Source organism: Ptychodera flava, unplaced genomic scaffold (assembly GCF_041260155.1).
Source record: "Ptychodera flava strain L36383 unplaced genomic scaffold, AS_Pfla_20210202 Scaffold_115__1_contigs__length_218440_pilon, whole genome shotgun sequence".
Taxonomy (NCBI): Eukaryota; Metazoa; Hemichordata; class Enteropneusta; family Ptychoderidae; genus Ptychodera; species Ptychodera flava.
The window spans coordinates 56,372-74,895 of NW_027248297.1; the positions used below are offsets into that span (position 1 = coordinate 56,372).

Here is an 18,524-nt window from a genome sequence, read left to right on the forward strand (position 1 = left end):
ATGTTTGGAAGTGTTATTCTAACCCCTTCCCTCAAATATTACGCAATGTATCTAACACCAATTGTAGGTACAGTCTCCTACAGGGAACAAGATATACCACTTAATGGAAAAGTAGCACTGAAGTTAAATCGTCAAATGCTAGGCTTCTCCGCTGTTATTCGTAATGTATTAACATCTCATTAGTATTTTATATTAAAATAACATTTGCTATTTCTCATTGTTATTTTTTACCAGTGTGATATTTATGTCATGAAGTTTTAATGTAGTATCAATGTAGCGAGTACCGTAAAACTACACTTCAAACAATGCTTAACTTAAGGGGTCGTTTCACAATCAAAGTGGGGAATTTAAGGATCCCGCCTGTCACGTCACGCTGCCCGTCAATTCTGATGAATATTCCTGAGTATAAACACCGGATCATTCAATACTCATGATAGTATTTCATAATAGTTGTAAGTGGAAATCTACTTTGGGTAGCGTACAGACTGTGACTTGGCCTACCACACGTTTTAGCTCTCTTGCGTACCGTTACGTTGTAGTGAAACTACACGTTACGGATACAAATTTCAAGGCCATTATATTATCGCACGCGTAACATTATCTTTGTTTGCGAGGACGGCAAACTAGGCAGTTGTTTTACGTTTGTTGGTCCACGTTTATGTCAACGTTGAATATCTACAAAGAATTAATTTACAGCTTTTAAATCGTCCTTGTTGTTGTCTTGATTGAAGTGTGGTACTAACAATAATAATGAACAGATTTTGTGGGAGTAAAGTGCGAGGATAAGTTGTGATTGGTATTGCACAACAAACTACCTGCATGCGTGTTTAACAAACCTGTAGTCACCTAAAGCAAGAGTCTGAGTCAGCCTATATGGACACACGATTACATTGACCATGGGCGTGGCGTGCTTCTCGTGCCTCGCTCTCCTAAATGAGATGTAAAAAGCGGAAAGTGGACGGGAAGAGACAGTCCCTCAACACAGGCATTGTTTATTATGGGGCGTACGCAGCGGGCTTCGCGTTCATCCCATTATCTACAAAAAAGTCTGTCGAAGTGTATCGCTTCAGTTTCCCGCCGCCTAATTAAATCGATGCAGCTGTCTAGTAAAGGTCATTGCTTGATTCTACTTTGTTATAAATCATGTTACAGGCGGTGGGCAAGTCTAGTTTAGATTTGAGATATCATTTGAAGGAAATGAAATCATAGGGAGAATATCACAAGGTATGAACAAACAATGCAAAGGGAGACGGAGTCGTCTACTACTTTCGATGACTGCGGCAATATTTTCTAAGTATAATAATATACACAGTGTCTATACATACATTGAAGTGGTGATAGTCATTACAATGACGATGTAAAGTCTAACGATTTGACGAGTCTCTGTTGGGGGGGGGGGGTAGAAATGATGCTGCTATCTAGGCCACGAGGGCACATGATTAGTTTAACAGATTGTCTTAACTGATATAATGTCTTGTTGGTAGAATAAATAATACTAATTGGGAAAGGTGTCTCACAGCTGAAATCTTAGCACAGAAGGAATGTTGAGTGGGTATCTAATGAGAAAGTATGCTAATAGTGACGTCTTGTCAACATCGAACGGTGACTGCGAGACGGTACGTTTGTTGTCGGCAACATAATCCATGGACAGTTATAGGCTTGGAGAGAGAGAGAGAGAGAGAGAGAGAGAGAGAGAGAGAGAGAGAGAGAGAGAGAGAGAGAGAGAGAGAGAGAGAGAGCCCACAAACTTAATATAACTCAACCGTTTTCCCGAGACGTTGTCGACTTTTTCCCAAATACGGCGTACGGAAACCATGCTGCATGTCACTGGTTTTTCATAAACGTGTTTGACTGCCTTACTATTCAGCTAATTAATAAACCTTATGAGCATTACGTGATTGGCTTCACTGCTCAGTGAAATGGTATTATCGACACATTGTTGACAGCCGTACCAAAATGCATATACCTCACTACAGTATAACATGCGGGCAGTCTGGATGTTTACTGTGCGGTGCATGTATGTATAACTTACGGGCCACCGAACTGATGCTATGATGTCAAAATTTACATTTTAATATTACTGTACCAGCACCTGGAAGCAATTACTTTCAGTTTGATATCCTTTTCAGCTGCACAGTATAGTTTATAACTGTTAGACATGATTACGAAAAAACGCAAAGAAACCTAGGCATATTATTAGAGCTTTTATTTAGCATTATTTCATAAAATGTATTTCTTGGCAGCAAGTAGGGTCGGAAGAAGCACACTTGGACCGAGACTCCCATTTTCCAGACGTGGAGGTTATATCTTCGTCATGTAAGCTGGCCCAAAGAACACTTCATCAAAGTTGGTAATAGTGTCATTGCCCTCGGCATCACTCTGAATTAAACAGAAGAACAAGCAATATGCAGTATTAATGGAGGGTGTTAAAAAATATAGCTCGTTTCCAAACTTCCAGTTGAAAGAAATGTGACAAACATGCAATCGTACTGTTTTCACAATGGTGATAACATGTTCGACTGGATGCATATTGTGTTCAATTATTGTATCTTTGGTAAGAAAGTGGAAAGGACAGCTAAATGTACGAGTAATAAAAAGTGCCGGTATTTATAGCTTCATCTTTGGGTAACAAAAATGAAGTGAAACCAGGGGAAAGTAATCTATGCTAGGAAAGTATGACGAATATAGTAAGATTGTAAGACTATTTCCAAATAGCTCTTGTACAAAATAAATCCAACCAGGATTTCAAGCCACTTTTATATTTTATCCGGCCCCCTCTGGCAAGAAATTTTGATTTTCACAATCCAGTTACCTTTTTGACAACCAGGATTTCCGGAAGCTCCGAAACGTAAACATAACCACTATCATCTGTTATGCAAAAAGTGTGACAGCAATTTGGATTTTCACACTTGCTTTCATCTTGGCAGACGAGGGTAAATTGCGCAGGCAAGTCTTCAGCATCTGCTTCTGCGCATATCCAGTCGAATACGTCCTGTTGAGACATGTGTGTAGAATACATTATACTACATATTCTTTGTCAAACGTCATATCAAACCTACTTTCTGTCAAAGCGAACGTTGACTTTCCTTGACTCAAATCAGCACCCTTCTAGCCGGTAGCAAAATATGTAAGTTCATGCATTTTTTATATGTTAAAGGCAGGTATGTATCTTTGTGAAATAAATATACAACATACATGGACAGGTAAAGTAAACCCAATATTTTTTATAGGCTGCAAGCATTGTTTTTGCTCACATTTCAAGTGTAGTCCTACCAGAATTCAAAATGTGATGACCAGAATCGAAATGTATGTCATCAACTTTGCAACTATATTAGCGAAGTTATTATATATTAAAGGAAGAATTTAGAAACCGAGAACTGCATAGATCAATTTAGTAAGTAGAAAAAGTATTTAAATTAACACAAACTGCTGCAAAACGATGAAACGTATAAGTTTCATAGTCATATGGGGTAAGGGCCTGTCCATTATGATCTTCCATTTCGACAGGGGTTTTATTTCTTGCGATCTTTCTATTCACACAACCATCATACATTTCAGAATTACCCGACATTATAGACAATGTACTGTATAATCACCTTTAGACTATCCAAAATCTTGAATGGTCTCTCGAAAAGAGACCGTCCGTTGATTATTTTCAAGGATGCCGTCTTGTCGTTGGCCGCTGGTAACCCTAATATCTCCAGTCTTGCAATTGCAGTCTAAAATGTCAAAGCATCCATAATCAGCTTCAACTTATTTTAGGCTAGCACTGAGAACCAATTCAACCCACAAAATAAATGCACATTTCCATTTGTAGTAGAAGTTTATCTGCATTCATGCTCACCACTATTTCCTAACATTCTGTGCATATGCAAATATACTCGGGATGCGTGACTTTAAATCAAGGTGAAATGTTGGAAGGGTTGGTTTTGCTTGTACGCCGACAACAGCAATCCGCATTACTTTAACAGTTTGAAAGTACAATGTCGTTGGTAACAAGAAATTACCGCACGTACACAAAATGCATCAAACACTCTGGACTGTTTATGTCAATGTCAATATATGTTTGTTTAATGATACTCGCCTGTTTTCGCAGATTTTTCTGAGCGAGGGTGTCGTCTTCAAGTTTTGGTTGCTTCTCTTTGGACCCGTTTCCCTTTGGAGATAAGATTTAAGACGTTAATGGTCACGATAGTCTTACTACAATCATGCGCGACTTGCATGTTTTTCTTCCAAACATATACTCCCTACAGAAATTTTAAGGTGCATAACATTGCGCAGGCATATCCACCTTGATTCAATGACAGAAGCAGCACAGGCAAGGAATTTGTGAAAGGTTCCCAACTCCGTTGCTATAGCAATGCAGCGGGGACCCCCCCCCCCCCCCGGAACCAGCCTACGGACTATAGAAAGGTGGAAGAGGGCACTTGTTCAGAGAAGTGGTAGGGGTGTGCGGCCGCAGGTATAAAACCAAGGGCCTATTTTAGAGACCTAAAATCTATTTACTTTAGGACCCCTTTTAAGACCTTTATGACCTTTGACCTGGGTCAAAAGTCATAGTATCGAGTATTTGCATGGCCTGGTTACCAGTAGAGCCTATACTACAACTGTATCGCATTTAGGTCTATGCTGTTGCTGGCCAAAGCCATGATCACTAAAAAACATTATGGAAATACTTAAACATTTTGGTGAAAGAAAATGTCTTTCACTCTCTGCAAATTGTGGTCAAGCTTCTGTAAATGATCAGTTATCTGCCTGTTTCACACAGTCCGCCTGTTTCTTTTAAATTCCTATTATCAACAAGCTATTTGCTTGGATTTTTTTAGTGGGCAAATGTCTTCCATGTATGGAGTTCTGACTAATTGGTTGCGGTTTTTTTAAAACAAATTTGATATTTACTTTTGCTAAAGCCAGGGGTCTCTTTCATGGTTCTCCCGCCACAAAAAAGTTATCAATGCTTTGAGTTCAGCTCAGAATCCTGCTGGCGAGACAGTGACGGGAACGGACAGTTGATTTGAAAGTCGTTCTTGTGTGGCACTCATAAATCAACCCCATTTTAGACCTTGGTTCACAGTTGAATTTATACCCCAATGTAGACCAAGTCGCTGAAATACCCACCCCATTGGGCGGCACGTATACATATTGGCAAGTAATGGAAACGCCCCCCTTCCGTAGGCTGAGTCGCTTGGCATGTATGTATATGATGTGTATAAAACGAAAAGTGGTTAGGACATACCTATGGGCGTAGTTACCTACGGTACACAAAGTATAAGGATGCGGACACATAAAATAAGCGCAGTTACGACGTGTAAGAGATATATTGCATATTACCTGTTTACCTTCGTACTCAGCAGACTCAGTACATAGTTCTTCACATAGATCGCTGATTTCTATAATATCTTCAATGTCCAGGGAGTCTAGGTCGCTGCTGCTTGCGGTGCTACTTGCAACTGAAGCCGTGAGGGTACCGGTCAATAAGTTAACGTCATATTCTTGTTGAGGTTTGTCGGGAGCTTCTACCGTTTCAGCGTCGCGTTTTGGAATAATGTCATTACGGCTTTCCTGCAGAAATATAGGAGTACAGTTAGGTTTTCTGCATTAACTAGAAACCTTTGAATAACACAGCTTCATTCTCCTAATACGAAACAGTAACATTGGTGGGATCAAGGTTCACTGTCAGAAAGAGGCAATGAGCGTCAGATGAATTGTGAATGAATAATTCTTGCAAATGTGAATATATAATGCGATGGAGTAAAAAGATAGCAATAAGGCTGATAGACGATTGAATGTTCAGGCATTACGGAGTGTTTTTATTTATTGCGGAAATGAAAAGCCAATTCTCAATTGAACACACATAAATTTGGCATTCTACCTGTGAACTCTCCTTGTCAGTCCACTGAGTCCCTTGGCCTGTTTGCTCTTCTTTCTTCTTGATGTATGCGGCCTTCACGTCTTCCTTGCCTGAAAGGACAGAATAGTAGCAACGCCAAAAACATTTAAAATAACACATTTGAGAACTAATAATAGTTTATTATAGTCTGTATACATATTGATTACTAATATAATTTAAAGGAAATGTAATTGATGGTGGAATACCTACAAATACGACACATAACAAACAATATATCCTTGCGATAAAGAAACTTCTAAAAAATATTAATCAGTTTAATCACTTCATGACAGGTATAAAGATGGATGTGATGTGAATATTACATATGGATGTGTCCTTGAGATATATTTGCCGTTTGATTTTTGTAAATGTGTGAACATGTACGTTCACTTGGTAGCAGCAAACTTCGGAGATAAACGTGAAACACACAACTGTCCCCATCTCTGATGACGTACAAGTGTGCATGAGATGTGAGGGCTATTCTGCCGGGTTCAAACTCTCTGCGTATTTCCAAGCAACATACTTACTTTCCCAACAGCACACATGTATACACCCCATTTGTCGCTTCTGCTTCTACTATCTTTATATTTTGCCCTCAGGTGACTGTAGGTGTACTCTGACGGCTCCTTAATCTTCTCATATTGGCCAACATCGTTCATGTCATATGGTATCAGTCGATGTCAGCAAAGTGGTTTGCAGTTACGTATGCCCAGTTCCACGCATTACTGTCAGGTGATACTTTAATAGCAATGTAGCCTCTCCTGCCGATGGAGGAAGGCAGGCAAGGCCCGATCTTCTTCGTCTTTCCTTTTCGTTGTATAGAATAGTTACTTTTAAATCCTGCAGCGTATTGATGAAAAAGTAGTATAGCAGATAATTATAGCCACACAAATATTCGCATCCCGTTGAGAACAAGATTCTAATATGTTAGCATATTTTTAGCAGGCACACAATCTGCGACAAGATGTGACAGATATATAGTTGATATTACAGTGATTTCCTTGTCAACGACAGTGTTTGTAGATATGTATGTAGTAAACGTCTCCTAAGTATCTCTATTACAGCGTCAAGAGAAGCTTCAGAACTTTTTTTCATAGTTTACTAACAAGGATGAAATTATGAGTACAATGAAGTCTTTTGTATTAACTGGTGACTAACTCTCCCTCACCTTTAATTCATCTTCAATTGGGTCAGGGTTTCTTTCTTGCGTTTAGTCCTTGCAAAGTCTTCTTTGTTTTTAAACTCCGTCGCCAGCTTCTCCAGGGCTTCTTTGCTTTCTGAAAACAAATTTTAGTAGGTAAAGGGATACATTTTTAACACAATGATAGTTGTTCAGGTGTCATTCACAGAAATTTGTAAATGTACAAAATTTTTTTTTTCAATTGTAGTTGTGTTCCTTTATCTAAGGTGGAGTCTGCCTGCGGAAAACACCTTGTGATCTGCAAATCATTTGTAGGTCGACTTTTGAGGAGACCCATTAACGACACGCACAGCACCCAAGACCAGACAACTGCCCGGCACTAATTTTCACATTTAAATTTGCACCAAAAAGTCCCAGTGTCCGTGTCGATCTATTAGGATGTTAGCACAATTCCATGTATGTTCATAATATAAGATAAGTCTTGGCAAAGTGAAATTATGTCTAGCAAATGACATAAATTCCTCAATTATTTTCCTCGCTCAAAATCCCATGCGTGACAGGTAGACACATTAGGACGCCAATGCATTTTGGTAAAAGGATGCACACACTGATAACAAGGATGGGTAGGAATTTGATTCAAGTTTATGAAGCGAAGTCAAATTTAGCGCAAAAAGTGTGACATGTGGATATTTGTTTGTGACGGAGTACTATATGAGTGTACCTTTGCTGCGATATGCCGATTTACGTTCATTTTACGATAAACAGACCAGGTATCAGGAAAGACAGACAAAATGACCACTAAGAGAAAAAGGGTTTCTGTGAATATTTCCCGAATGGAATAACGTAATACATCTTTTACCTTTACTTAACTGCTTTTTCAACTTGGACATCTGCAACGACAAGAGGAAAAAATGAATTGACGATGTAATCGCCAGTGAATTATAGAACTGTGAATTAAATGTAGCTGCAAAGCAGCAATGGCTGGGTTGCGAGATATCTCGTTGCAAACGGGTAAGCCTAGAATGTGATAAGAGCAAGGAACTTATTTACTGCTGGTCATACATGTATTTGTCAACTCTAGGTCATAGGGCTTTCATTATGTTACACTTTCGCAAAAATATTACACCGGGAACCCACGCTTATCCATATCACATACCTACGCGTGCGCGCGTCGCTTCTGTTGTAAAGTCATGTGATCAGGTCTCCCGCTTTTTGTTGAGTGTGACGACATGTATACTAAATGTCATTGATCGCCTCTTAATCAACAATGCATTGCAATTTTCACTGCTTTGCCACTGTTTGAAGACAGTAGATTGATTATAATAAGTTTATACTGCTAAGGAAAAATCTAAGACATAGCGGTTGGTCTTTTAATGACTCTGCTTAGAGGTATGTTTATTGGAACTGCTCTGGTATTGAGAGTAATGAACTTTTAAAATGTGTGAAGTTAAGACACACCCTCAAGTCTACACGTGGCGGGACCGTGTGTGTTCCGTGAAAAAGTTTCCATTTTACTATTCGTAGTTAGTTTAATTCCAGTAGTGCTTTATATAAGTACACAAATTTCAATTTAGAGTTGTTATTTTTGGTTTTCTGAATCTCTAATTAAATAGACAGTGATTTTAGTTTTCGTTTTCGATTACACTATTTGCGCGACGCATTTGCCTTCACGATGACCTTTTCTCATCCTGAATGATACTGTTTAGACAGTAGAACACGCTTACATAATTGCCATTTGTCCATTACATGATTGTGATCACCCATGAGATCAAGTTGATGAATGGCCGGTAAACTGGGTGTGTTCCTGTACGTTAGAACGATTGCATAAGGTTGACCAGGGAGATGTTCGTGTTAATATCTGATTGTCATCGGATCAAGAACAGTTGCCAGTGGATGGAAAAGAAAGTCACAAGGGAGGACTGTCTGTTAAAGCTTGTGTGTGAACCAGCTTTCCAATAGGATATATTGTCAGCGGCATAGCAACAGGACGGACCACAGTCCCCTGTGATCTATTCCGCTCTTGGACTGTGCGCCCCATAGACGTGTGTACATATGCCTTAGAATTTCCAAGGCATATGTACACACGTCTATGGGGCGCACAGTCCGAGAGCGGAATAGATCACAAGTGACTGTGGACGGACTTGAACAGTCTCGAGTTCAACATTAAAGTGTGCACCCATATACAACAGCCATTGCAAAATCAAGTGAATGACATAAATTGAATGCGCGTCGGGAGTTTCTTCACCAGTGGTACAATAAAGTAGGTTTAATCTTTGTAAACCAGTTTTAAATTTAGGTTTCTTTAATAGTTATAGTGGTATAATTATCTGCTGTAGTGAATAAAATTCCACTACAAAACTGTAACACAATCGTCCGACACTCATTCCTTTGGTTTGTTTCTTGTTTGATAATGAATCTTGTCCGGATTTACAACAGCCAGTCATGTGATGACATCGTAAAGTTTAGCAATTTACTTAATTGAAAGCACAGCATCCATATTGACTATACAAGTATGGTCCTCTCTAGTTGCGTAAAATGAAGTACACTGCAGGCGGTGATATTGCCCAACCGTGACACCCGGGAGTCACACCTCCTGAATTTTCCAAAACTTTGGGTACATGTAATTCCTTATACACAAATTGATAACCGTTACATCGCGAATTAATGTCAGGGGAAGTAAAAATCACTTGCTTATATTTCTATAAAATATCCAAATGTTGTTCATGATACATTTTCACCAACCATGCCGATACAAGCAACCGACTCCAGTTTCATGTGAATGAATTTGGAAAACTACGAAAATGCTTGCAGAATTGCATTGAACGTGATTTTACATAACCTTGCCCCTATTGTTCTAAAGAGGAAACATTTGTACTAGGCATTTGTACTAATAGTGGATTTACGATGACCTGTTGTAGTAGCTGTGTGTGTAAAACCCACTTCACATGATGTGGCTTCGAAGAAGAGTTAGCTGGGAACAGTCGTATCAGTAGTCAGCCAGTGATCAGTTACAGTTGCCGGAATTCGCAGTCCCAGTGGAGGGCTGTCTGAAAAACGTTATTGTGTGTGCTATCAGATCATTCAATCTCCAAACTGTTTACAATTTCGTAACATGACTGGCTGTTTGGGTAATCAGTATACCATATGGCCGGCTCGTGACTTCCTTCTGTGTATGTAAGCTTAAATGTCAAATTATCAGCAAACGCCATTGTATCAAGATGAAATAGAAACGCTTTATTATACAGATGTGTCTTTACAATGTTAGAATACTATAGTCACTTCAAATACGTTTCTCAACACAATGAGAGAACACTGTGTAAAATTGGTGTAGATGCTGAATACTGACTTTTGTCGACACTTTGACTTTAACTCATTTGCCATCAAAACAAACGCGCTTGTACATACAGAAAGAAGCTTAACCATAAAATGTATTTGGTATTGGCATATAGGCAAGGATTAAAGAACAAGAAACATCGGTAAATTACCCAGGACAAGCACACTGAAATATTAAACGATTGGAACTAATTTTGGGTAATTGGATCTTAACATTTTAAAATTTTCTCAAAACCGTTGCCCTGCAGCTGAATGTTGCAATATTACAACTTGCTCATAAAACAAGTATATAACTTATAAAAGAACAGCAGATGAGCATACATTTGCAGATTAAACAGACATAAATTCACCATACAGTTATCCCAAATTAGTTCCAATTGTTTATTTCCAACATTTACTTTTGTTTAAGAATCTGAAAATATGAGTGATACAAACTGTCCATTTCCTACGTTAGTTCCATTACTTAAATCTTGTTTGTAGTAGTTTCTGAATTCTACACCAAGCTTAGTTCCATTTATTGTTGTGGAAGAGGTGAATATAAAGCCATGTGTTCCATAGGACGTCATTTTATTGCCTTTGATTTGACAAACAAGTGTATATGCTACGTTAGGGACAATTTTCACAGTGTTTTTGAAAACAACAGGGAAAACAATCGAGTTACTTTTTTGATATCCTTCAGTTTGACACAATACACAATCTTGGTGATCCAAAGTTGTTACTATTGCGAAAATTTCGTCGTCAGCATTTCCAAACAAATTGACACCAAGGAGTTTTGCAGAAATATTGACCCGAAAGGATATCCTGTCTCCTTGGAATTCATTTGCTCTCCACTCACAAGGGTTAGTGGTGCTCAAAAAGCGCTTGACTGTTATTGCAGTTTCTGGTACTAACTTCCTTGGTGGACTATTTGTATCACAAAGAAAATTAGGAACTTTTTTTCCTGGTCTCCTAACGGCTTGTAACAATTCGTTAGAAATTCAGGACAGAGAATATGTTCTGACATTAAGTTGTCAATCCCGAGTTCACTGAGCGACAAAAATCGTATGTAGGGTAAAAACGGTTCGAAACATAACGGTATGTCTCTTTCGTTATGAGAGACCTCCTCCTGCTTTTTATACACCCACTTAAAGAGAGCATTAAGAAGTACATCTTCGTTTACAGCTAAAGAATCTCTCTTTATTATAGAAATAACCAGAGTTTGAGGCAACTCTGAAAATTGTTTTATGTAAGTCAGATCATTGAAGAAAGTTACGGCATTTTCGTCGATCACTTTCAAACAATGATCTGTAACACGATGCAGATTGTACGTATCACTGAACATAAGCGCTTGGAAGCTTTGAGAAGTTACACACTTCTTAATAAAGAAAGACTGGCACTTTTGCTTTAGCGTTTCTATCATGTAAAAGTTACCTATTTGCACATAATCTTGAACATTTTCAGGTGTTAACTCAAGATTGTCGAAGTACATATCATCGATGACACTTCTCATCAAGTCAGGTTTAAAGATTTTACATTCAATTGTATTACTGGTTACCCATTCGCCATCCAGTATGGTCTGGAATACCTCAGAGAATAATCGTAGAACTAGAGAATGAGCTCTTCTTAGTCCTCCGTCACCAAATAGCAGCACACAATCTGTTTCCGACAGGTTACCTTGTCTGTACGAGGTCTGCAATATTTTTGCAAGTGACATTTTGTCTGTAAGGAACATATTATATACAAATGGTATGATTCAAGAAGTTTGAAACGTTTACTTTAATTGTAATTGAGTGTAATATCTTTTTTTAAGTAAAAAAATTATGTCGAGATAACAAGGTATACTAGATGTGAACGCTGGTCGGTTTACAAGCATGAAATAGTGGAACCTCGTACAGTTTAAGGTTTCCTATCGCATTACAATGTGTTGGCTAGGCCTTACATTACAGTACAGTTATAGGTATTGTAGTTAAACATATGTAGGAAATTGATGACACATGCACAGCGAAAGGCAAGAAATGCAAGTCCTGTGGTAAATTAAACCACTCCGCAACTTAAAAGTTTACCGATCGAAGGAAAGGAATCCAAAACACGTGGTCATCGTTCTGTGAAACGACTAGACGTAGATACGGATACACACACGAACTCGATTGCAACAAACCCTGACTCCGACTCTCAGTACGTATACAACATACGAGATGAAGCAATTCGCACAACTACTGTCTAGAATCCGACAGCGGACATCGAAATAAAAGGCAAGAAGATATATTTTATGATCGATACTGATGCGCCAATTAATGTCATCGCAGAGCGGGCGTACAAAAAGATAATACAAAGGCAAGTTTAAGGACAGTAACGTCAGAATATTCCCATACAAAAGCTGTAAGCCGTTTAAAACTGTAGGTACCTTCAACGCAGAAATCGAAAACAAATTCAAGTCGACTAAAAGAAAGAAGGATTATCTAAAGTCGAATTTCAAGTCGTAAAGCAAGATAGTGAAATTGGCGGCTCTCTTTTAAGTTTTAAGACTGCTGAAGACTTAGAATTGATACAGATAGTCAAGCAAGTCGAGGGGCAAACAAAACTTAACGGTCTTCAAAGCAAAACGGATAAGCTGATAGAAGAATATCAGGATTTATTCAAATGCATGGGGATAATCAAGTCAAACTACACATCGACAAAACTATTTAACCGATTACACAGTCACATGGTAGGCGTATCCCATTTCACATTCGCAAGAAAGTCGAAAAGAAACTTGCTGAAATGGAAGAAAATGATATAATCAAAAAGTCGAAGTCTAACCCAGTTGGTATCACCGATCGTAGCGGTACCAAAACAAAAAGATGCGAAATGCGTGAATATGAGACAACCCAATATCGAGCGATAAAAGGTGAACGACACATCACGCCAACGACAGACGATGTTATGCATGAACTGAACAATGTATTCTCGAAACTCGATCTGCCAGTTATCAATCACTTGAACTTGCTCCAGAATCAAGATACATTACTACGTTCAGTACATATGTAGGTTTACGTCGATACAAACGACTCAACTTTGGACAATATGAACTCTATTATGAACTCTATCAAACAGTCAATACATCAACATCCGATCATTCAACATTTTGAACTATCACAAATAATCCAATTTTAATTAGAGGAGGGATGTAGTGTTTCAACACTATCTCACATCTGTTCACTTCCGTTAAGTAAACATCCTTGAGTCAATATACTGACTTGCGGCTGCACTGGCTACTATTGCGGCAGCTCGCTGAGCCCGACTAGTCGTCGCTGTACTTTGAGCTGTGATAAGCGTGAGCTTCTTTAGCGAAATCAATAGGGTACTTCTCTTCGCGACATATTTAGCGCTTCAAATAATTTTAATAACTATTATTTCTACACGTACGTACACCGTCTTTACAGAGGCAATTGGATGAATACTTTGAACAAACACATGTCACGCGCATGACACCCGACCCTCTTATACACATGTACACACAAACAAAGTTTTGCATATGTGAAAACAAAAAATATACCTACCTTCTAGAACAAGATATAAAGATCAAAATACGACTTCAGGATATTGTATGGTGTATCGGGAATTCTGGTAAGAAATAGACAATTAAGGAAATGCTTTATCACTGTGACATCTCAGCAATGCCTTTTTTTGGATGCAGCGAATTTGAAAACATGACACACGAAAATTGTGAAATGAAATTTTGACCCAGCTGAGGATTTTTAGAGCCACAAATATTCGCCAATAATAATAATAATAATAATAATAATAATAATAATAATAATAATAAGAAGAAGAAGAAGAAGAAGAAGAAGAAGAAGAAGAACTATAATAATGGCAATTAGATGTGACGATTGCCACTTAGAAATTAAAGACATCAAGTCTCCATGTAGATGAATCGTTTACGGGGGGACGGGAAGAAGTGTTGCCGTACTTGGGGGAATGATTTCATTGACAGTGGACAAGGACCAAAGTCAAATGCCCACAAATGAAGGAATTGCCTAAACGAGATCCCAGTGCCCTATGGGAGTTGGGGAAGGAGATATATAGGCAGGGTGTGTATGCTACCCTGATTGCAGCTGATGGTGTCAATGCATGCCTAAAGCTTACGACCAAGTGGATCAGTGCAGATAAAAACAACACAGCGCATATGGAGAGAGAGTAGCAGCAAGTGTATCGAGTGTAGTGGATGAAGATGATTGTTTACATTAACTTCTCATCCCCTCCATGATCTGGTTTTACATGTAAATAACCACAAAGTATTCAGTGAAGCACAAGAAGGAAATAAAATGTGAACATGAAAAACACGAAATTTATACCTTTATACTTAGGTGTAAACAAATATTTGAATACGTGATATATATTTTGGAACAAGAAGTTGACAATGAGTACACCTGCTGGGCATCTTTGATTAATGAACTCTGTGCGCGGAAATCACAGAGATGTTTACACTGAATACAAATGCGGTCTTCATCTGATAACATAAGATACAAAGTAAATGGACACGTGTGCGAGAGATGCACGTTTGTAAACCAAACTTGTCGTGAAATTTCAGGGTTCAATTTTGATGGGCCTAAATAGCTCAAATACCTCGAAATACTATAGTGAATCAAGTCTTATTTTTGAGTTGTCACCACTGTTGGCAAAGAATACATTGGAAAGAAGTTAATGTTGGACCACTTCATGTGTAGTGTGGCCTATAATCATGTATATAGCTCCCTAACACATTAATTATTAGCCTTTGTAAGAGCGTTTAATCAAGACTTGTACAAACTGTCGGATTTTATTTTATTTTTTGAATATTAATATTGATTTATATTATAAACTGCATATAGTATTGACCAAAGGCTTTATTCAATAACACCTAGGGAGAATAAAAAAGGGCTGCCTGATTTTTTTTTCTAACGCGCTCGTTAGGAACTTAAAACACATGCCTCCTTCTGATTTGCTATAATTTTGAATTCCTCCCTCAAAATACAATGCCCAATGTTTTTGGTGTATGTGTGTGTGTATGTGTGTGTGTGTGTGTGTCTGCATGTGTGTTACTTTTCCAGCAAAGAAGGGTTTTGTTTTGACATAATTCCTTTCACGTGAAAACTTCATCTTTTAAAAAATGAGAAGCAGCGATCACATAATAAAAGATTGGGAAGCAAGTGACTTCCCTCGCTGTATGGAAAAGTTAAAATAATTAACACAATTGTATAAAAGGGACATAAGCTGTATCTTTGGCAAATGTTTCGTGAGTCTTCTTCTTTGTGTCAACCGCAATTCTACTCGTGACTCACCGCATGCCAAAATTACAAATATTTTGTTTGGCAAAGTAGTGTACATATTTGACCGCATTCATCGTTAGTGATTAGACATGAATTCTAGTCCGGGTTTGATTTTAACTTCAAACAATAATGATGCTGACTGTTCACATACGGCTGTGTGTACAATTGAAAAACTGAACTTTTCATCACATATTTCATATCAGTCGGGGGCAGTTTCGTTCCGAACCCCCTTTAAGTCCCCATATCCCTTCAAACGCCCCCTAACACACCATTCATATTTTCAAAAAAGAACGTATACCGTTACCTAAATCATGAAATCAGTGGTTTCCACCTATTATGTTAAGGTTGAGGAAAATAACGTGCTAAATTACAAAGTTAAACTACAGTATAAATGGGTCTCCTTGTCAGTTCTGCAACAATCGAGTTCAAGAAGAGAGAAGTATTGACCAAGGCTGGAAATATTCACAGGATTTCTACAGCTCGTGAAACTCTCTGCAACTTTTTGTATCTCGCAAATCATCAACAGACAGAAAATCAGCAAATCTTTGACTGATAAACATATCTTTACTGGGCTTTTATGGAAAGACTTTTAATTAAGTCGGTTACATTATTACAACACAGCTAACTTCTAGTAATCCTATGGAAGATTACGTTAGTATTTGATTTTTCCTTAAGATGAAATGAAATCACCCCCTCAGTTAATATTCTCACTCATGTTTTATTAATTCCACTAATAACTAATGACAGCTGTAGTACCTTCTCCGCCTACGCCCATTGTCAAGCTTTGGCCAAATGAGAATGCTTTCACATAGGGTGTTTCATAAATAGTTTTACAATTATTTATATCATTATAATATAATCGTATGACTGATTATTCACAATCAAGGGAGGGCCTTTTCGGGAAAGTTTGAAAATTGGTTAACAAGACTGTTCTTCTTGAAATAGGGGTAATGAATAGAGTCACAACTACCATACATCTTAAGGGTAAATTCAACTTCATCTTTAAAAGGCATTGAAAATAATGATACTTACCTTATTTTTATGTAACCAAAAAGTGAGCTGCAAGTGTACTGGTGAGGAAATCGAAGTGTCGCTGTGTCTAACCAGTATCACTGCGCATGCGCTAGCGATTTGCATGTTACATGTATATGTAGACAATCCAATATAAATCCAACCACTGACGTCTATAGTCCTTGCTGTTCAAAGGTCAAACTATTGAGGTGCAACTGATTTTCTATAAAATTATTGTCATTCAGTTTGACAAACTTGACCACATGTTTGGGAACTCTCCCCAGTCACATAACATACACCATAACAGGGGGCACAAGCGCGTGGAGTACAGGTTCAGTGCAAAAGTACCTCTTTTACTGGGCTTGCTCAAAAACTAAGGGCATATAGACATCAAAAATGCTTCGGAGAAAAGCCAAACGGCGGGGGGCAAGACTGAATATATCTTTTCCTACGCAAAATTTATAGAAACTACAAGCGGCTGTGAAAGAGGGAAGGTCATAGTTGAAATAATTAACTATAGAGAAGTAAATGACACTCATCAGACTGTCTCAGAGTTCCGGTATTGTCCACATCATTCATTACGCTTTTATACACGAGGAATATTGTGCATGCATGAATTCGTTTGTTATTTTACTGCACCTTGCTTCAAGACATTTATGTATAAAATATGCAGGATTTCATGCCTGTAATTAGCTTATGTACTGTATACAGACAATTCAATGGGTGTATTGGAAACGTCGCTCGACTGTAGATGTTCTTTTTACTGGGCTTGCTCTAAATCTGTGGGCATATAAATCTAAAACACAACAGTACATTCAAGAGGGAAAAGATAACTGAAAAGCCAAGCGACGGTGGCCAGTCTATCTTTTCCAACACAAAATCAACTCCAAGCGACTGTGACCGTAGAAAAGGCCGGCACAGTCTTACTCTACTATTTATAAAAGAAGAACGTACTAACTTAGTTTGTCGTCGCACCGAAAGACTCCTCATTTGCATTTCTTTTTTTTCCGCACCAGAACATACTCCTCATTTGCATCTTAGTTTTTTTCCGCACAAGGTCCTGATCAGCAAACTGTTTTGTCGCACCAGAACGAACTAGTTTTTTTCCGCAGTGCACATACTCCTCATTTACATATCTTTTTTTTTCCGCACCAGAACTGACTCCTCATTTGCATACTACTTTTTTTCCGCACAACGATTGCTGGCAATTGTTTTGTCACACTAGAACGAACTAGTTTTTTTCCGCAGTGCACATACTCCTCATTTGCATATCGTTTTTTTCCGCACCAGAACTGACTCCTCATTTGCATATAGTATTTTTTCCGCACCAGAACTGACTCCTCATTTGCATATTACTTTTTTTCCGCACAACGATCGCTGGCAAGCTTACTGTTTTGTCGCACCAGAACGAACTAGTTTGTCGCACCGCAGGTACTCAGTAATTGTTTTTCCGCACCATAACAATGCTCATTGTATATGGTATTTTTCCGCATCATCCGTGTTTGCAAAAGACTGTGTGCAACCAGAGTAGAGTTTGTCGTAGCTTCAACTTGTAGTTTTTCTGATGCGAGTATATGAAGTTTCCGTACCGGTTTCTATAGATTTCATATTAACAGCGTCTACGTTTGGTAATGAGTGAGTAGAGATTTTGCGGCCGCAAAAGACGATAAGATTTCGCGATGGCAGTTCAGTGCGGAACCGTTATCATAGAGTTTCTGCGTCCGTATGTTGATTATGAGCAGCAAGAGATTTCGCGTCCGCAGGAGCTTTTGTTTTATCCGCAATCGCAGTTAGGCATTCGCCGCCAACGTTATCATTTGACATCTCACTAAGTGCCTCATAGATTGTTACCGCTGCGGGCAGTTTAATCCACATCAGGTTG

At 38.4% G+C, this 18,524-nt stretch overlaps 1 protein-coding gene and 2 long non-coding RNA genes across 3 annotated transcripts; all 3 read right to left on the reverse strand.

Annotated features, from left to right (window-relative positions):
* Nucleotides 1-2,198: 2,198 nt before the first annotated feature.
* On the reverse strand, nucleotides 2,199-2,976 carry LOC139126661 (uncharacterized). The gene is made up of 2 exons (XR_011550677.1): nucleotides 2,813-2,976; nucleotides 2,199-2,379 (listed from the first exon to the last, which is right to left on the reverse strand). It is a non-coding gene; the product is annotated as an uncharacterized lncRNA (long non-coding RNA).
* A 1,114-nt stretch (nucleotides 2,977-4,090) lies between these two features.
* LOC139126660 (uncharacterized) lies at nucleotides 4,091-6,549 on the reverse strand. The gene is made up of 4 exons (XM_070692724.1): nucleotides 6,414-6,549; nucleotides 5,873-5,961; nucleotides 5,340-5,562; nucleotides 4,091-4,156 (listed from the first exon to the last, which is right to left on the reverse strand). The coding sequence occupies exons 1-4, from the start codon at nucleotides 6,547-6,549 to the stop codon at nucleotides 4,122-4,124; spliced, it is 483 nt and encodes a 160-aa protein (XP_070548825.1). The 3' UTR covers nucleotides 4,091-4,121.
* A 529-nt stretch (nucleotides 6,550-7,078) lies between these two features.
* Nucleotides 7,079-14,053, reverse strand: LOC139126662 (uncharacterized). The gene is made up of 3 exons (XR_011550678.1): nucleotides 13,883-14,053; nucleotides 7,891-7,921; nucleotides 7,079-7,167 (listed from the first exon to the last, which is right to left on the reverse strand). It is a non-coding gene; the product is annotated as an uncharacterized lncRNA (long non-coding RNA).
* Nucleotides 14,054-18,524: the final 4,471 nt, after the last annotated feature.